This window comes from Meleagris gallopavo, chromosome 1 (genome assembly GCF_905368555.1).
Source record: "Meleagris gallopavo chromosome 1, MGAL_WU_HG_1.1, whole genome shotgun sequence".
NCBI classification, from domain to species: Eukaryota; Metazoa; Chordata; class Aves; order Galliformes; family Phasianidae; genus Meleagris; species Meleagris gallopavo.
The window spans coordinates 172,280,070-172,301,051 of record NC_139404.1 but is presented as its reverse complement, the minus strand read 5'-3'; the positions used below and the strand labels follow the sequence as shown (position 1 = coordinate 172,301,051).

The 20,982-nt window shown below is 37.6% G+C and overlaps 1 protein-coding gene across 1 annotated transcript in view; it reads left to right on the top strand.

Annotated features, from left to right (window-relative positions):
* The window catches only part of BRCA2 (BRCA2 DNA repair associated), a 35,799-nt gene that overhangs the window by 11,857 nt on the left and 2,960 nt on the right, over positions 1-20,982 (top strand). The window contains 16 exon segments of the mRNA XM_085216040.1: positions 855-5,567; positions 6,089-6,181; positions 9,269-9,338; positions 9,716-10,134; positions 10,541-10,731; positions 11,327-11,514; positions 13,280-13,450; positions 13,753-14,104; positions 14,815-14,869; positions 14,872-14,969; positions 16,693-16,837; positions 18,651-18,772; positions 19,608-19,809; positions 19,991-20,157; positions 20,234-20,369; positions 20,587-20,843. Coding sequence (XP_085072166.1) covers positions 855-5,567; positions 6,089-6,181; positions 9,269-9,338; positions 9,716-10,134; positions 10,541-10,731; positions 11,327-11,514; positions 13,280-13,450; positions 13,753-14,104; positions 14,815-14,869; positions 14,872-14,969; positions 16,693-16,837; positions 18,651-18,772; positions 19,608-19,809; positions 19,991-20,157; positions 20,234-20,369; positions 20,587-20,843 — 7,379 coding nt within the window.

Here is a 20,982-nt window from a genome sequence, read left to right as displayed (position 1 = left end):
TTGGAGGATTCTCCATTTACTAAATACCTTTTCTGTAAATACTTTACTTAAAATTGTGTAAAACCTTGTATTTGTGATAAAGTAGATCTGCAACTATTTTGTTAACCAGGGTATGAATTGATCTGTCATAGTGACAGAAGAGCATAAATGTTTTCAAGTTTTTCAATAGTCTGGTGCTAATTTACTGTTTTCACCTCAGGTTATCTTCTGCAATAGAAACTTTCAGAGTGAGCCAGTATTCTAATGAAGCACATCAATTATGTTTGTCAATGCTGTTCAGACATCCGAAGTGTCAAGGGCTATCCTGTCTCTCGATGATCTCTTAGATGTTATAAACAGAATGTTAAAGTTTGTTTTGTTTTGTTTTTTTTCCTATAAGCAGGGGATTTAAGATTGTTTATCTGTTTCTTCTGGAAGCACAAAATATTAATATACATACGTACATACTTAATGAAAGCCAGGACATACTCTGATCTTTAGAAGTTGTTACTCTTAGTAGAAAAATTGTTTAAAATTAGGAACTGAAGCACCATTTTGTAAAGTTTGAAACAAATCCTTGTGTTGAGACACAAGGAATGGAAGCCCTTCTCTTCAAATTTCATTACAAGTAATTATTTATTTCATGCTGGCATTAACTATAGCCTTTTTGTTACTGGCTACCAGAACAAAATTAGGTGAGACAGATCATAAATCCTTTCAAGGCGTTCACATTTGAAAAGGAAAGTGTTACTTATGGTACCAGTGTTAAGCATATATAGAAATGATCATATAGGCCAATATTGTATGACAATTTGAATTTGCATTTGTTTGAATAAATGAGAGCTAGTTTAATGTATCTTTTCTCTTTCTTGTAGACTGCTTGCTTTCGGTTGAGAGACAATCAAATATCAAAGAAAATAATTTCAACACTCCTACTACGGAGATAGATGCAATGGATAACTCATCTGATAATTCTGTCAACAATAGGCTGAAACAACAAGAGCTGAGTGACTCGGGGAAAAATGCAAGAGAGTATCAACCTGCTACTTCATTTAAATGCTTAGAAGCATCTCATACTCAGAGTGAAGACACAACAGATTGTTTAAAGAGTGGAAGAATTTCAGATATAAAACATAAGGTACTAACTTCGGCGTATCTAATGGCAAAAAGGTGTTCCAGAGTGTTTCCTGAAGACTGTTGCTTAAAGAAAGGCAAGAATGATCCATATATCAGTCCTAATATGAACAGTCAAACTGCTGTACCTCAGAGCCCTATAGGACAGCCTCCACAGTCCTTTCCTAGTTGTAGCGATTGCTTGAGTGATATACACCATGGCACTGCGTTTGTGGCAAACAGCAAGTTCAGTAATACTTTGAGTCAGATCAAGTTTGGCATGAACAGAGTCGGTGGTAACTCTTGCAATAAAATATCAGCTGATAAAAGGCATGCTACAGATCAACTGTCAGCTGAATATAGGGAAATAGTTGCACCTTTGGAAATAAACTGCTTAGAAAACAATAGTACTGGCTTAAAACAACGGGGGAAAGAAGATGTAGCTGAAAATCAAGAAACATTCTCTATGAAGAACAGTGAAAACTCTCAAGCAGCTGCTTGGAATAATAAATCTGTAGAGGTTGCTGAAGAATTCTTGGATTGTATAGATAATTCTTTGAATGAAGTAATTTCTGAAGAAGATAGACAATTAGCACCTGTGTGCTTCAACACAAAGCCAATTGAAAACCTAGAACATAAAGGGAAATCATCAGGAGATCTTCACACATGCAGTTCAAGTCTAAGGTTTGGTGGCTTCCAGACTGCTTCCAATAAGCAGATTAAATTCTCTGAAAGCAGCATAGCAAAAGGCAAAATGCTGTTCAAAGATATTGAAAATGAATGCTTTGAAGCCTCTTCCATGGAAAGAATCAGAAATTTTTCAAATCAAGTTCAAAAGGAGAATATATTTTCCTCAGATTTGGAAAGCAAAAAAGGCAGTACTTCATCTGGTTTGCAGACAAGGTGTACACAGTATATTCCATGTAAGGTTGATTTATGTAAAAACTCGCTTAGAAATAAACTATCCGTGCAAGAACCAACTCAGTCTTTGACAGCAAGCCAAGAAGCTGAAATTGCTGAACTTTCTAATATCTTGGAAGAAACGGGTAGCCAGTTTGAATTCACACAATTTAGAAAGCAAAGTAACATGATACAAAGTCATGTTCAGCAATTTGGAGCAACAAATGTGGAAAATGCTTCTGAAGCAGGGGAAGATACTAATTTCTATAGCACTTTTAAATCTGAAAATCAAGTAATAAAAGACGAGTATTGCAGTAAGTTGAAAAATGAAAATGAATGTAAAATGGTAGAATATGAAAAAGAAAACACAGTGGTTTTCCATAAAAATAAAAAAAAAATTACTTCTAGTAACTTAGACAGAAATAAAAGTGGAATATCCAACCATGAGAGCTGTCTGGTACCTTTACAGGCCAGTTTTTCTAATTTTGTAGGATTTACTTCAGCTGGAGGTAAAAAAATAAATATTTCTAAGGCAGCTTTGACCAGGTCTGCAGAGCTTTTCAAGGACTTGGATGATGATAGCTTTTTGTTTAAATCTTCTGAAACTAATACCAGATGCTGCAATTCAGATGGGCATGTGTCTTCTAATGGGACTTTTATCAGATGCCAGACAAAAGAAGATGAAGGAGGTATACTTTGTGTTCCAAACATAAGAAGCATAGGTCCCATTTCCCACCATTCAGAGAAAGAATATGTGGAAGGTATTAGTACCCCATGTAAGGAAAATACAGAAAACTGGACAGAAATATTAAGTGATAATGAAAATGTTGATTTCAGTTGTACTAATGCTAGATATTCTGCCTCTGGAATGAGGAACAATCCATCATCCTTTAAAAAACCTCATCAGAACTGTAAAAATTCTGATCAGTTTCTGAATCGAGAAGACAGCCATGTTGAAGGTTGTTTGCAAGAAGACACTTCATATCTGATGTGTCTAGGTGATAATACTAACAGCACAGAAGAACATGGTTTAAGTGTTTCAGATGAAATGGGAAACCTGTCCCCTAATCAGAAAGAAGACAAAAAGCAGGAAGATGAACACTTACTGCTAAACTGTCAAGCTGCAGATACTGATGCTGTATCCATTTCTGACTCATCTTTGTGTAGTTCTCTACGTGATCTCAATGTACAATGTGGGGAAAGAGATACAGATGTTTCAGAGAACTCTAGTAAACAAAAGACAAATAGTGTCAACGTGGAAGGAGAAGACTCCACAAATAAGAACCCGTTAGTGAGTGAAAGTGGGATTAAAATAGGCTCTTACCAACATCATCAAGTACCTTCTGAGCAAGAGATGGATGTTGAAAAAAACGAAGTTAAAGGAACATATCTGACTGGTTTCCATACTGCTAGTGGCAAGAAAATAACAATTGCTGATGGATTTTTGGCTAAAGCTGAACAGTTTTTTTCAGAAAATAACGTTGACTTAGGAAAAGATGATAATGACTATTTTGAGGACTGCTTAAGGAAATGTAATAAAAGCTGTGTTAAAGACCGTGGCTTATGTATGGATGGTGTTGCTCAACGTGATGCAGATGTACTTAATTTTAAAGATAAGGTTATTTCTGAAGAACCTGGGGACCGACGAAAGCAGGCAATAGAGGGGAGTCCCATTAAACAAGTTATTAATCATGACAGCATTAAAGTGGGTGCATTTATTAACGTGGATGAAGAATGTGAAATAAATTTGGCAGCTCCTTGTGCAAATAAGGAATCTTATGTCAGACCTGGAAAGTCAGAATCTCTTCCTGGACATGGGAGCAATTCTTTAAGTAGAACTCTTTTGTTTGAAGATAGAAAATTGTTGGCAGAAAGAGATGTGGAACACTCTGCAGAAAAGAGGGATAATTCAGAAAGCAAACCTGACTTTCGTCTGAAGTGTGCTACATCTCTGCATTTCACAAAGGTGTCGAGTGACCTTGCAGATATTCCTGTGCCTGGTGGTATTATTAAGACTGTATCTGCTGAGGATAGTTGCAAATCGAGTCAGTCCCTCCTCTTAATTCATGGTAGTGTTCCAAAAAGTTCCTCACCTTATCTGAACTGTGGCACTAAAGAGATTGGCTTAAAACGTTTAAATGAACCTTGTTCTAATACAGACTGCTTCACAAATACTGCAGATAATGCTCACCAAGAACAGCCTGAAGTCGATCTTCCCGAAGATGGGACTAATTTAACCTGGTTACAAGAAACATCACTTAATGCTGAAAGTCAAAAGAGTGATCTGAAACAAATGTTCAGTACAGCAAAAGGTAAAGCAGTCTCTGTTTCAGAAAGTGCATTATCAAGCATCAGACAAATGTTTCAAACAGGCTGTGATGAACATGTAAAATCTGAAATTGAGACTAAATCAGGAACTAATCAAGCAGAAATTGCTGGAAGTTCATCTTTCAGCATTCATGCTGGGGGCCCTGGTTTTGCTACATTTTTAGATGCTACAAAAAGTGAGATGAATTTGGCTGCATCTCATTTTATTAATGGAAATGGGCATCTTATTGAAAACAATCGCCAAGGTGCAAACACATCTGCAGATGCAGATTCTGTTCAAGATTTTCAGATGCAATGCTTTGAGCAGAAGAGTAAGCTTTTAGGACACTTGTCTGTGCCTAATAAGCAGAGGGAGCAGTCAGGTCCTTCTGGCAACCTTGGATTTTTCAGTACAGCAAGTGGGAAGCCTGTGCAACTATCAGAAGAGTCGCTAAAAAAGGCTAGACAGCTCTTTTCTGAAATGGAAGGTTGCCATTCACCAGAGCTACAAGATGCACTTTTGCTTGAAGATGTTGAAAAATCCAGAAACAGTGATGAAATATTTCCTAGAGAAATGCAGCTAGCACTGCCAAGAGGGAAGGAGAATGCCAGCACTGATAAGATTTCAAGTCCTGCTTTGGGGTTCAGCACTGCTAGTGGAAAGCAAGTGACCATTTCTGAAAGTGCCTATCGGAAAGCAAAGGCACTTTTAAAGGAAGCAGATGACTTAAGCAGTGAGCTTGGTGTTACACATGAACTTCGTGAAATTAAAGAGAGTGGTCAACATGCAAAATATTTAACTAGTAAAGTAATTTCAGAATCCAAAACTGGAAAAAGCTGCAGTAAGGAGCTTGACTTGAGAAGCATTCACCCTGAAGAAATGAAGTCCTTTCCAAGCACTCATCATGTCAAAATTACCGAGTATGTATCACATAATAAGAGAAACAGCCAGTCAGCACCATTTAAAAATAGCTTTGAGCAAGAAGAGACCAGACTTTTCAGAAAAGGAGAGTTGAATCTGAGGATGAAAACAGAGGCTGAATCAGATTTATGCAGTGCTACAACTAAGGCGGAAATAAACATTTTCCAAACTCCAAAAGGCTACTTGAAAACAGAGGCTGTAGAAAGTACAAAAGCTTTTATGGAAGATGATCTTTCAGATTCTAGAGTCCAGGTTCAGTCTGCACAGTCCTTCATTGGCAAAATGTCAGATAACTTTCAAAATAAGCCCTTTGGGAAGAGACACTTGGAAGAAAAAGACTCACTTGGTAGGTCTTTGTCTTATGTCTGCTTGATTCAATAATAATAGGTTGTTGTGATTTTGCATTTAGCATTGATTTTTTTTTTGAAGTAGAGAAGTAGGTCACCATAGACTCGTATAGGTGCACAAGCTCGGGTGCAAGTGTTGGGAAGACTAATGCAAGAAAGTGTGGGTACGCATAAAAAGGTACATGAGAATATGTCAGGCCAACCCGTCAGCCCATGCCACAGCTGAACTGTAACCTAGAGAGAACAGACCTGCTGATTAGAGAATAGTCTGACACAGGCTGCCTTATATGGAGTCTTGAAACCATTCATGTAGCACCATACAAGTTTCTGCCTGTGCAGAAGAGAACTTTGCAAAGCATGCTGAACTAGCTCTGAATTGGAAAAGGATGTTAAAGTCATCCAAAAACTTGCTAATTTTCTTTGCTACAACTTCTTCAGTGTTTTATTTAGCAATTTAGTTAAGTTGTACAGTATTGGCAAGAAACTAAACTTAATAGAAACATCCCTGTTTTTATCCTAGGAGAGCCTCCAATTAAAAGACAGCTACTGCTTGAATTTGAGAAGATGAAGATTCCCCCCAAATCTTTCAAACCTTTGAAAAGCACTCCTGATGGTAATCCTGGCGTTCTTATGTTCTAAGCAGTAATCTCATGTTAAACTTTACCTGTAAAATTCTTTAGTTTCCAGTTAACTAACAAAGTGATTGCTTAAGTGATTCTTTTATCACTACAGTCATGAAAATTCAGGGAAACTGCTATGGCGATGTCTCTGCTGACTTGAAGTCATGTAATTAACAGCATGCCATGTGGTATCTAAATGCATTAAGCTGCACTGCTTTTGCAAGAAACCTGCTTTATTTCCATCATGGTAGGAATTCATCCAGTTTCTCCCAGAAGTAAAGCTCGCTATTACCAGCTTCAGTAGGAGGAATGTGTTTTACTCATCTGTGAATTTTCAATCAAAATTTATATCTACAGGTAAATAAGAAGGTACTGGTGATTTTATCTTATAATAGTTAGTGCAGAATATGCTTGCTGATAACTGTGCTAAGGATGCTTTTAATATTTCGTACCAGCTAATCTGGAGGCTCTGGAAAATGAAAATTATGGCTTTAAAGTTTGAGGTGATGCTCTTTGGGAGCTCATTACAATTGCTGTGTTAGGGTAGTGTGACTGGATGCTGCTTTTGCTTATGGGATAAGCTGTGTTTTTCAGGGAGCTTGTTCTTTCGAAGCACTGCGTGCTGTCACCTAGAATTCAGTAGCAGTGTGCACATAGTAAATCAGAAAGACTTGTGCAGCTAGGAATTATTGCCAAGCAGCCTGAAATGAGAGGTCTCTATTTACAGCTGCTGATTTTGAAGCCTTGGAAATGATACAGCATGTAAAATAATCCACTTTGGGTGGATTGGTTTGATGTTACAGAAGACTTCCCTTTCACATGCAGGGTGCCGTAATATTGCTGGGTAGTTCTGGGAAAATTTCTTGCATCTCATTACTGTCGCTTCCATTTTTAATTGCCTCAGCCAGCTGTCCTCTAACCTAGGTAGCATTACTCATTGCAACAATTTAAAAGCATAATCTTTCTATTTCTTTCTCTAAGTGAATGACGCATCCCTTGAAGCTGCAAAGCAGTGGTGCTATATGTCTACTAATGTTACTTTTGTCAGATGTTTGGTCCTGTTTTGGTCTGCCCTTTTGTTCCTTTAAGGAGGTACTTTCTACGCCTCTTTACTCAAAATGGAATTACATATGAATTTCTTTTGCAAGTGAGAATTACTACTTTAAATAAAGTACTTGAAAATATTATCTAAATTTTTAAGGAGAAAGTTGAAATGAGAGTCATACTTAAATGGTGAATGTTTTCTTTCACTGCATCAGGTACAGGGGGAAAAAAAGGAAACAATATTTTCAGTAGTTCATGGGACCACCACTGTTCTTAAACACCTTATTCCAACTCATAGACAATTTCTTAGGTACCTGATGGGTATGTAGTTACCCACAAAGCTGGCTTCCTTTTGGCAGTACAAAAGCACCAAGCATTTATAGATACCCTAGTAAGTGCAGTGACTCACCCACATCAGTGTGCAGAAAGGATTTTGTAACTAGGCATTTGAGTCCTAGAAAGTGTCTCTTTTGAACAAATGTATTGGTTACTGCATGCTGCTAAATTTGTTCTAAGCATGAGATTAGTAAGTTTTTAGTGGAATTTGTCAGTTGCTGCCAGAGAATAATTTTATACCCTTCATACATAAATATTACCCTACGCTGCAGCAGAATCTCAACAGTGTTACTCTGGTGGAACAAATGAAAGCAGTTCTAATTTCCAGAACAGTCCTGCCTCTGGCTTCAGGAACATGTGGCATCTTGAAGCTGTGACTTGTCATCTGAAAATTCCTCCTAGAAACCCAAGGGCATCCAACCAACGGGTTTGAATTCCAGGCTGACATGATTTAGATCTGTTGGTAATAGTGAGAGAAGCACATCCTTAGAAAGTCTGAAAGAGAAGTTCTGTGCAAATGTGCCCTTTTCTATTGCAAATGTAGTTGTTGGTTTTCTGTTGTTGATGTTTTTTAAAGTTGCTAAATGAGTTCTAAATTGAATGGGAAGCCTGCCTGGAATCAAATACATGTTAAACGTTTCCATTTCAGGAGCCTAAAACATCTTGCATGCTTACAGATGGGAGCTTTGGGAGTTCAGCTCTATGGTGATTTATCTTCTAGATCTGAGTGCAACTAGTGTGAAGAGCAACTGAGGCTTAATTAGATAGAGCCTCAGCTAATAATTGGTTTTCAATCTGCGTTTTCACTGAACCTGAAATAAAAAAATGTATCAGAACTTGTGTGTGACCCCCGATGTGTTGGAATTAATTCTGCATTTACAGTTTCTTCAAATGACCACCAGTCCACTCACACTTAGTGCCTGACAAGCTGACAAGGGGAGATGCTTTTTAAATTTTTTGTGTTAAAAAACGTGGCATGTGGTTGAATGTCATCTTTCCCAAGATATCCCCCAATCAGTTGTTCTCAAGAGAGAAGAATCTTTAAGAAAAATATAAAATAAAAATCAGTCCCATGGGGCTAACCTCACGTTTTAATTTATCAGGTATATTGGACAACATATGATTACTAACTTTTGTGCCTTGGAAATGAATTCTGCATTGATGATAGAATGTACAAGGAGCTATCACTAGACTAGTGACAATTCTGTTAGTTTCCTTGCTTTACCCACAGTCAAATTTCTTAAGAGCCTGTAGAAGTCTTCTCTTCCAAAGCCTGATTTGTTGACACTTCACTTCCATTTTTTTTTAAGCATCTTCTTTAAAGGTCTTCTACTGGTCTGTAACAACCTGTAATATCCTTTGCTTTGTCAGGGTAATTATATTGCTTGTATCAAACAAATATTAGCAAAACAGCTTGCATCCTGAAGGAAGCTGGTATCTGAAATGCTAAATAGAAATATTATTTCTAGTGGCAGTCAGATTATGAGACAGATCTGCACCTCGTTTTTTGTCAGACTCAGTAATATTGAAGACAACTGCTTTTTTTTCTTTATGGGGTTTATATTACTAAATGTAACAAATCTGTTTAAATCCAATCTGGTAATGTCTGTGTTTGTAACACAGAATGTAGAAGAAATGTGCTGTAAATATCCATCCATGTAATGTACCACTTCAAACTTTTTTTTCTAATTACCTTACAGGCATTTTCAAAGACAGAAGAAAATTTATGTACCATGTTCCTTTAAAACCAGTAACCTGTCAACCTTTTGGGTGAGCAACTTTTAATGTATTGTAGAGTTTTTCTAATGCAATGTCTTGCAAGTCCTTGTAACTTTAAAAAACATATGATAGTAATTTGAAACCCAATTTTCTTAAAGATTAATAATTTTATTTCAAAATAAACATATGAAATGACCATGCAACACATGTTGGTGCAGTAGACTGATGAGATAAGGAGCAAATTTTACACTTTTATTTTTTTTTATTAGAAACAAATTAAGCATTCAATTTTTAAAAAAAATTAGAAGACTAAAACCTTGTCTTTTTATCAATATAGTGTTGATAGTTACATTACTAAATTAAGACTGTTGAAACTGACAAGCATTTTTGTCAACATGCTGAAGCCTATATTATGTTTTCATCTGTAGGACTGCTAAGGAACGACAAGAAGTCAGGAACCCTACACTTACTCTCCCTGATCAAGACTCGAAAGGATTTAAATCTGTACCTGCCGTTTTCCAGCACTGTGCCCTAAGGCAATCTTCAAGTGGTGCTTCAGGGCTTTTTACTCCACATAAGGCCATGGCCAAGGAGAGTGAGGAAACGAGAAGTCTGTGCAAGTCAGGCAAAGCTGTTAAAACTTTTGTTCCACCCTTCAAAACCAAGCTGACTCTTTCTGCAGCTGAACAAGGCAGCAGCAAGAGATGTCACTCACCAGTCACAAACAGTGTGACGGAGGAGAGGGAATTGAATCAAATCCCAGTTGAACAAAATAGTGCTGAAGCTCAGGATCACCAGTCCTGCATCCCGCATGCAGTGGTCACTGATGTAGAAAATGACAATTTAGGTATTTTCAGATTTCTGTTACTTACCTGTTGCGAATGCCAGTTATCAGAACGCTGACCAAAGTTTATGCAGAATGTGGAAAATTTGTTTTCGCACACTGTGTTTCAGTAACAAGTTTTAAAATAGTTTATATTTCATTTGATGTTTGATTTTATATACTTAAGATATTCTAAGGAGTCTGAAGACTAACCTTGCTATACTTTGCTCACTTTTATAGAAGCTTTATTCATTCTGCTAGTGAAAGTGTAGGCCACCGTGCAAGTGGTTGATTCAGTCTTTTCAGAGGAAACGGTTCATATTTTCAGCTGTCTGACTTTCTCTTGCTTATCTGAATCTACTTGTATGACTGCATCTCTTAATTTGATACGTACTGTAAGAGGGTTTTGATGAATTTCTTTTCTTTGCAGTTAAAAGCAACATGATGGCAAATCTCTGCTGTGCTAGAGATCTACAGGAAATGAGAATTAAAAAGAAATATAGGCAAAATATTAGCCCACAGCCAGGCAGCCTTTACGTCATTAAAACATCTGCAAGAAACAGAATCTCTTTGAAGACTGCAGTAGAAGAAGAAACACCCAGTTTTCATTCTACTGAAAAGGTATGTGTTGATGATACCTTTTCACTACGTCTTTGGAGGAGTGTGCTCCTTAAAACTAGAAAACAAAAACTCGGCATCTTTAGAATAGATACATTTAAGTGAAATGTGTATCTTCAGTTTTGAGATAAGTATTTACAGTAACTCTTAAAACAGTTGCTACAGTTTTAAAATATTTCTGCATATCCACAGCTAAGAGGTATTCCAAATAATGATCATAAACATCTCTGTAGTGTTAGAATCAAACAAGAGAAAGATCAAACAAGGAAAAACCGATGATAGTTACCAGCTTCTAATCTCTAGGAAGAGCTGTCTTAAGATAACACATGGTTAAAATTCAAGCTCACATAAGTCAATACCAAAAACCTTTCTCTTTTGGTACAGTGGTTTTTTAAAGTACAGTGTGATTTTCTGCTAAATAATTTGTATGAGTTCCTCCATTCTTCTTGGATTGGATATAAAAGGGTCATACAAAAGTTCTCAAGATCAGGGAGGTATTTCATGGGAGTTTATAGCATTACATATAAAAGATCTTAGTAGAATTCTAACTGTATTGTCATTATTTTGTCTTTTTCATCTTTTTTTTTTTTTTTTTCAGCTTTACACATACGGTGTTTCAAAACATTGCATACAAGTTAACAGCACAAATGCAGAATCATTTCAGTTTCTCATCGAAGAATTTTTCAGTAAGGAGTATTTGTTAGCAGGAAATGGGATACAGCTTGCTGATGGAGGATGGCTGATACCTACAGATGAGGGAAAGGCTGGAAAAAAGGAATTTTACAGGTATTATTACTTATAAACTTGAGGCAAATACGGTATTTATTAGTTGTGATACTCATATCCCCTAGAAGAAGTTGAACACTCACTACTTTTTGACTGCATTTTCAGTACAACTCTTACTGGTTTAAATGAAGGTATTGTAGGTTTGTAAATTTACTGTGTAGACTAATGTAGCCTCTTCAATGAGACTCATTAATCGGGGACTTGACTGACTGAGTCTTGAATACCATCAGTGATGGCCTCTCTGGATCGCCCATGCCAGTTGATACTCATGGTTTAAAAAAGCCTTTTATCTCCAATTGGAATTTTGTGGTCTGTTTCTCCAGCTCGTCCTAGTCCCTTTAAATAGCAACTCCCTGCGTTGCCCTCCAACTTATCAATCACTTCCCCCAAATGCAGTCATCTGCAAACTTGCTGCCATCATCTGGATTATTAGTGAAGGCACTGAAAAACTTTGGTCCATTTATTAATATCAGCTCTGCAAGTTCTAGAGTTTTAGTCCTTACAGCATATTGTGGTTATTCCAAATGCCCCAAGGCACAGCTAATCTACCTACAGTTCCATTTTGCATCCTGTGGCATCTCCATGGCTTTGCTGTTCCATTGACAGCTGTGGAGCATGTAGCTATACACACTGAAGCAGTCACTTGGAGGGCAGAATATGCAGAACTTGACCTGACTTGTGGCTTGTGGTTCCTCCTCCTTTGGCAAGTGTTCTGATACCAGCAATACAGTCCCAAATCCAGCATTTTCTCCCCAGCGATGGCGTGAGTGTTGAATGTTTGGTGGACATACCTTGCTAGGTATATGCCAAAGCATTTGTACTAGATGGATAAAAGAGTGGCTGGGATGGTTGTCTGTGTGCAGTTAGTGCAGGACTCCTCACCTACCCATGAATGTTCTGGAGTTGCACTCCAGAAACTCTTAGAAAGCACTCTGGTTGTTTTTTTCTCATGTGAAAATTACTATTTTTAGGCCAACATTCTATATAAAAGATCAGGGTATCTCCTAAAGCTTAAGACTGCCCATCTCTCTTCCAACTTGATAATTTGATAGTCATACCCACTCCTTAACTTCCTGTATATTCACCTTCTAAATTGCTTCTTTTCCTCATCCAACCACAATACCATTCCTTAAAGTCTTGAGCCTTTCTGCCAGGTTGGAAGTCACTTTTTAGTTGGACTGTTCTGATCAGTTTAATGGCTTATTTGAATTGCTTGTCTAATTCCTTCTACTTCAGTGAAATCAACTTCCTAGTGACTGGCAGAGTTGGAAAAGACAGTTTTCCAAGCCAGCTAGTACAGTTCATAGTGGTACAACTTGAAATCAATGCCATATAAAACTCTGCTTAAGCCATCGCACAACAGAGAGAAGGAAATACTTCAATAGCAATGAAATGTGTTGTTTGGGATGCAGTGAAACAAGCAAGGGACATTCCAGGGCTGAAAGAGAGTAGAGCACACCTCTGTCCTTCTGTGCTATAACTGCAGGAATGAGAGAAGGCCTGTCCCTGGAGCTATTGCTAGGCTCCAGGGTCTGTTTCAAGAATGCATGCATGTATATACATGCATGCTGCTGAAGCTTATAAGGGCAAAACAGTATTTAGACAATAACCACACCGAGCTATGGAATGTAACCTTCTTGTTTACTGTGTCATAAACATTCCTTTGTTAATCTTACCTGTGTGCATAAGCTGAACGCAGTGCTAGTGAAAAATAGGCAAAACTGACAACGGACTTCAGATTACTTTGTTAACTTTTTGTCTGCAGGGCTCTCTGTGATACTCCCGGTGTGGATCCCAAGCTAATAACAGAGGCCTGGGTTTACAATCATTATAGGTGGATTGTATGGAAACTGGCAGCCATGGAAGTGTCTTTTCCACACAAATTTGCTAACAGATGTTTGACGCCAGAAACAGTGCTGTTGCAGTTGAAATATAGGTAAGTGTGTAGAAACATATCTGGAGTTGTAATTTTGAGATTGTGGGCTTTGTAGCTCATGATATTTTATAGTCTCTATGTTGCATTTAGTATTTATCACAAGTTGGAATTGTTGAATTCATATGTGTTCGTATTACAAGTAATAGTGCATGTTCTCTGAGAATGTTTAGATAACTTCAATTTTTCTTCACTGGCACTTACTCATGTGGATTAAATAATAGTTTGCAACAATTCATTTCGTGGGAAAACGACATGATGGATTTTGTTTCCTATAATTAGTGTCACGGATCCATTTTTTGTAGGTATGACTTGGAAATCGATAAAAGTAAAAGATCAGCAATCAAAAAAATAACAGAGAGAGATGATGCAGCAGGTAAAACACTTGTGCTGTGTATTTCTAAAATCCTATCACTAAACGCTGCTGTATCTCCTGGTAATAGTAATAACAGTACGGAATGTGAAAAAGCAGCTGCAATAATTGAAGTTACTGATGGCTGGTATGGGATTAGAGCTCTTCTGGATCCACCTCTCAAAGCTTTCTTACGTAGAAGAAGGCTGACTGTTGGTCAGAAGATCATAGTGCATGGAGCAGAACTTACTGGCTCTCCAAACGGATGTACACCACTGGAAGCCCCAGATTCCCTTATGCTAAAGGTAAACCAAAGTACTAGTTCAGCTTGATTGGATATGCCAGAAAGATGTAATATGCTATTTACTTGAGCCGTGCTGTAAACTGGATGGGCTTTTGTAAACATAAAAGCTTTTGTCTGGATTTTAATAACCCAGTTTGTAAGACACAAGATAGTTAATGCATGCTAGTCAGTAGAGTTGGAAGAGAAGTTAATAGTATCAAATCAGTAGTATACAAGTACTTTTTTTTTTTTTAAGTTATATAAGATTCTGTTCAATTTTGTTGCATGTTTTGTCAGTTTCAGCTTCCTAGTATGGTTAAGCATTAGGTTGAAGAAAATATTTATCCATCATAAATAATGTGTAAGGTTGAAGGAGAATGGGGGGTGAAAACAGTTTGTGGGAGGATGGGCTCGGGTAGGGAGGACTTAACTTGTTTGAGGGTCATCAAAGTGCTATGTGAAATTGCAGCATAAAAATGCTTCTCTTATGTAAGACAATGGCATATCTCAGAGGTGCTCGTTTCCTAGATAATTAGAACTCATGAGACTTTTACTACTAGTTTAGAATTAATTTTTCAATGCAAAAAGAAGTCCTGAAATTAAAATCCTGTATGTTCAGATGTAAAAATGAGAGAAGTCAGTGTAAAAGTAGTCATTAATTTAAATGTCATAAGCTGAAGTTCCTTTCGACCCATCCATGGCAGTTCATCATTCAGCATTTAACGTGTTCAGATTGCAGCCAACAGCACGCGGAGGGCGCGGTGGTACACAAAGCTGGGATTTCATCGGAACCCCGGCCTTTTCCTCTGCCTCTGTCATCGCTTTACAGTGAGGGTGGTGCAGTGGGCTGCATTGATGTGGTTATCCAAAGAACTTATCCTATTCAGGTATGGTACAAGTATTTGATGAATGTGACAGGTTCTATTAGATTTGTTATCTAATGGCTGGCTGCTTTCACATTCCTCAAATGTGACATAATGTGGACAGACAAAAAAGTTTAAGAAATAGTATCGTGTGTGACTGGAGAAAAATTGACTTGCAGTGTGAATGTCTTTAATTTTTCACAAGAGGTGTATCCTGTTCACTCTGAGTCTTCTGGTTCAGTTTCATAGAGCCAGAAATTACTGAATTTTATTTGTGTAATCTAAAAGGCAGAGTTTGTTTTAAAGGAGGAAAAAACATGAAGAGTTTTAGCTCTAAGTAGAAATGTGAAATATGTTGTTTTCTTTCTCTTACTAACAGACATATCTTTGCAATAAAGTTAAATGTTGTATAATCATTAGTAAGATTAGTTCTTTTTTAAATTTAGCTGGTTATATTGAGTAAGATCTATTGTTTTAAATACTACTGACATTACAGTGGGAATATTGTATAAAATAGAGTGAAGATGTTTTAGATACAATCTGCCATATTTAGAGTTTGTGTGGATAGCAGTTGGTAACTACTTGCTTTTTATAACTATCCCAACTGCAAAAAGAAATGGGTATGGGGAGGAAAGTTGTGCTTTGTTTCTCACTGTCTTGAGAGACTGACAAGCTGATACAGATTTCTTTTAAAACACTGAGGATCTTGCTCAGTCATACCAAATTATAGAAAGATTTGGGCTATCTGTCTCCCTTTGACTTGTGATTGCTACACCCCTTGACACAAAAACCTACTCACAGCTGTTGGACTAAATAGTGCACGAAGTATTAGGCATGCAGTTAATAAGGCACACAGTCTATTTCAATAGTTCACTGTCTCATAACAATCAGTCCTTCAGCTTTCCTTATCCTACTCTTGCTATACTCTCTTGCTGCTTCTCTGTGCCCTGGAGCTGACCTACTGCTGTCCCACCACTGATTTAGTTTGCAAAACCTTGAGTAAGAAGACAAAAACAAAAAAAACAGCCCCGCCAAAAAAAAAATCACCTTCAAACAGCTGTTTGTTTTTAAACAAACTAATGTGATCTGGTAGAAGATTAGGACCAGAGCCAGCGCAAGGGAGAGGAAAAGCAAAGAGGAAGACCATTTTCACCAGCAGTGACCTCCTTTTTGGCTCGAATGTCTCCTCAAACCATGCACTGAAGGCATTAAAGCATGCGAGTTTTGGTAGGATGCTAAGACAGCTGTTATCCTATGGAACCCCTTCAAGCAGAAAATGTTTAAGGGCAGCTGCAGAACAGTATCACAGTTCTTTTGCAGCATCTAATCTAGCATGCTGAAGCAGTACAGTCAGTGATGAAAGACAAATCAAGTAAGATGCAGTTCTGGTATATTTTTTGAGCTCTGCGTTTGCTTTATATCTAAACGTATCTACAGGTTGAATTCAGCTATCTTCTAAATTGCATAACTGATGCCTGGTATTATAATTATGGTTTCTTACCTGTTAAGTCACACAGATTTGACTACAACTCAGTTCTATCTATATAACTTTAAGAGAAGATTTACCAACCAATGCTATTGTTTTTTTTTGTTTTCTATTTGTTATACTAAAAGAACTTATGAACTTATTCACTTCTAAAAGCCTTTTTGCTTAATGGTGAGTATTGAAAAAAACCTAAATTAGGTTAAAAATTTGTAAAAAAAAATTTTTTTTTTTTTTTTTTTTTTGTGAAATTTTGTATTTCAGTGGATGGAAAAGACATCAGCTGGCTCATATGTGTTTCGTAACAGCCGAGCTGAAGAAAGAGAAGCTGCCAAGCATGCAGAGGATCAGCAAAAGAAACTGGAAGCTCTGTTTGCAAAAATTCAAGCAGAATTTGAAAAGCAAGAAGGTAAAGCGTTCGTTATTTCAGAACATATATTAAGAACGCACAAACATTTTGGATGTTTGCAGATGACTTTTGAGAAAATTGCAAAAACTTCTGGTGATAGAGAAATGGTGGTTGGGGTTTGGTTTCTGCAGAGGTTGTTCGTGTGTTGCATGGTTTGTTGTTGTTTTTATACTTCCTATGTCTTACAAAGCCAGTTGCGTGTTTTTTTCCTGACTTTGCAACTGCGTAGGAGACTCTTTGTGAACTTACTGGTCACCAAGCTACTAAAAAAATTACCGTTGAGATAACATTTCGAAAATGGTACAAGATTGTAGAATTCATAACTCCACTTTCTTCAAAAAGCCAACAGTGTTAATGTTTTGCCTAGAGGTAGGTTCTACTAGGAATGTACCTCAATCAACTGAAGACCAAGACTGAGCACTGAGCAATTTTTCTCACAAATTTTTCTCCCCCACACTGTGGGACTGTGGAGAGATACTGAGGTCAGTGGGGTTAGTAAATGGGACAGATGTCCTGGTGAAACAGGGCATGAAAAAGCTTGAGGTATAAATGCCTTTATTGCCTCAGTCGTACCTAGCAAGGTGAGCCTTAAGGTACTCCACTCTATGGAGGCCAGGGAAAGGATTGGAGCAAGAAAGATGTACCTTTGGTGAAAGGTTTGGTTAGAGAATACCAACGCAAGGGTCCACAGGCCCCTATGGAATGCTCACAAGTGCTGGGAGGGCTGACCAATGTTACTGTGGTGATTGGGAGAGGTCTCTGAAGGCTGGAGGAAAGCAAATGTGTCTCCAGTCTTCAAAAAGGATGGAAAGGAGTACTCAGACAACTAACTGCACGCCAGTCAACCTGACCGTGATCCCTGAGATTCTGGAAGAACTGATCTTGAAAACCATTTCCAGCCACATGAAGGGCAAAAAAGCAATTGGGAATAGTCAGCAGGGATTCACTGACCAACACGATAACCTTCTATGATGAAATGACTGGCTTTACTAGTAGAGAAGCAGGGAGCAATGGGTATTGTCTGCCTCGATTTCAGGAAGGCTTTTGATGCTGTTTCTATTAGGATCCTCCTAGAAAACTGATGAAGCATTAGGGGTGAGCAGACAATATGCAGTAGCCAGGCCCAGAGAGCAGTGATGAGTGACATGAAGTCTAGTTGGAGGCCAGTTAACTCAGTCATGTAGTTGTTGACCTCAGGGGTCAACACTGGGTACAGTCCAATTTAACATCTTTATTGTTGATTTAGATGATGGGACGGTGTGTGCCTTCACTAGATCTGCATAAAAGGCCCTGGAGGTCCTAGCAGGCATCAAATTGAACGTGAACCAGCAATGTGCCCTAGAGGCAAATAAAGGCTAACAGAGGAGTGCTGGCCAATGGACGTGATCCTCCCTTTTACTCAGAACTAGTGAGGCCACGTTAGGTTTAGATTGCACAGTTCTATGATTCTATGCGTCTACTGTGCTGAAGGAAATCATCAAAGATGAATCATAAAAGATGGCTTAATGGAGACAGTAATAGTTAATATAAAGAAGATAACTTGGCTTTTAGCTGGTGTCTCTGATACAGAATCATAGAATCATAGAGGTTTGGGTTGAAAGGGACCTCTAAGATCGTCCAGTTCCAGCCCCTCTGCTATAGGCAGGGACACCTCCCTCTAGACCAGGTTGCTCAAAGTCAGTCAATTTCTCTGTCCCTATATGAAAGCATTTTGTGATTTTATTCTAGCAATGCCTACACACTATCATGCTTCCTACATAATTTTCCTTTGCTTTTGAAGTATACTGGTCATGTAACAGATTTTTTTGAACAGAGAGAAATTGCAGAAGAGCACCAGGATCGCGCATAGTCACAAGGCAGCAAATCCACAATTTGCAAGATGGTGCAGAACTTTATGAAGCAATTCAGAATGCACCTGATCCCAGTTATATGGAGGTAACTGTACAGCATACCTGTCTAATTTTGAAATACTTGTGGAATCATTTCCTACATAGTAGTACCTCCTGCTAAAATCAACCACTAAATAACTATTGTCACCTTCTGAAATTTTCTACAGTATGCTTATTAGTAAGTAAATGAACATTCAGTTAAAAATTTAAAAAGTATTTTAATGAAGTCTAGTTAAAATAGATGAATAATGTCTTAGATTGCAAAAGAGAAGAAGCTATTTTCTCTTGATATATTAAAAGGACAATCGTGTTTTTTATACCTTTATTAAGTATTTGTAGGTCTGTAATCTTTACTAGCTGTTAAAAATTAAATGCACACTTCTGCACCTCAAGGTCCTTGGCTGTTATAGAGCCATAAATTTGATAAAATTATCAAATTAATTTGATAAAATGTGATGTATACCTGTGATGACAGAACCTGGATCTTGGAGGATTGGTCAGAACAGTAACACTCCCAATGATTTCAGCAGAAATTCACTGTGTTAGCTCAGAGATAGCAGCTTGCTGGGAGGTGTGACTCTTCTTCTTACAGAACTTCTTTGCAAGATGTCTTACTTGTTATTAAGCAGGCAGACGTGCCTGTTGTATGAAATAATTCACTTATGTGTTTTAAGCAAGCCTCCCATTAAATACCACATAACAACAGTATATAATGTAATGCAAAGACAACTGAGCATCAGCCAAGTAGCAGTCAAAATTGGTGACCCCAGTTGTGTTAACAATACAGCATTTAAAGTCCTAGTAGTGTATCAGTTGGATTTTCTTGTATTTAAAAAAAAAAAAAAAAAAAAGACACTGAATAAATTTTCTCTTGGTTACAGGGATATCTCAGTGAAGATCAGTTAAAAGCTCTGAATGCTCACAAGCAGCTGATGAACGATAAAAAACAAACTCGGATACAGGAAGAATTCAAGAAGGCTGTAGAGTCTGCAGAACAGGAAAAACATGGTTGTTCCAAAAGGGATGTGTCTACTGTATGGAAATTATTTGTGGTAGACTATAGAAAGCAAGAAAAACATAAAGGTTAGTACTTGGAAAATTATAAATAAGTTTTATTTATAATTTATCTGTACAGGGTAACTGGCCAACATAACAGGCAGACTTGAAACTTCAAGTGTTCTAGCTTACATGTTGCAGTTTCCAGTTTTGTTTAAAAACCTTTATATTAATATTGCACACCTAAATCCTAATCTGACATTATTAGGAGTGATCCTGAGCATCTGGCGTCCACTGCTAGATGTGTGCTCACTGCTGAAGGAAGGCGGTCGGTACAGAATCTACCAGCTGTCAACATCACAGTCCAAAGGAAGATCAGATTCAACTAATGTACAGTTATCAGCAACAAAGAAAACTCAGTATCTACAACTATCAGTAAGTGCTTTAGCTGCATAAAGATGTTTCATCAAGAAGCACTGCAGTCTGTAAACAGTATGAGGTTTTATTTCAGGTCTCGCAGAAGATGCTGCTGCAGATTTTCTTTCCAAGAAAGGCTCTAAAATTCACCAGCTTGTTGGATCCTTCTTATCAGCCACCGTGTGCTGAAGTTGATGTAGTTGGAGTTGTAATATCCATTAGCAGAACAGGTATGTTGTGGACCAAATATATTGTCATTGAATAAGCACTAGATTCTTTATTGAAATAATCAAAATTATCTTTGTGTTATGCCTGCATCTCAATTCTGTTAAAACTAGGTAAGATAACCAATCACCTGAATATGCGGGCAGGTAATTGTTTTCCTAAAGAAAATGTCTTCATTATTTGCTCAGAAAGGATTTAATTCTATTTTTTTCTTACTTTCAGGATTCCCTAACATGGTTTATTTGTCTGATGAAAGCTATAATCTTGTGGCAATAAAAATCTGGGCAGATCTCAGGCACTTTGCTATCGAAGATATCGTTGTCCGCTGTTCATTCATTGCTGCAAGCAACCTTCAGTGGCAATCTGAATTCAGATCAGAAATTCCTGTGCTATTGGCTGGAGATCTTTCTGCATTCTCAGCCAGCCCAAAGGAAAACCATCTTCAAGAGAAGTTTAGTGAACTGCGAAGGATGATAGAGGTAAGCCTTCAGACTTTCAGTTGAATGATTAATTCTAGCTATTGCAGTGTTACGTTTGTCACCAAGAAGTCTGTCAGTACTAATAAAACTTAAGTAGTGCACATAGTGTTGAATTAGAGGGGATTTTGTTGGAGATGGA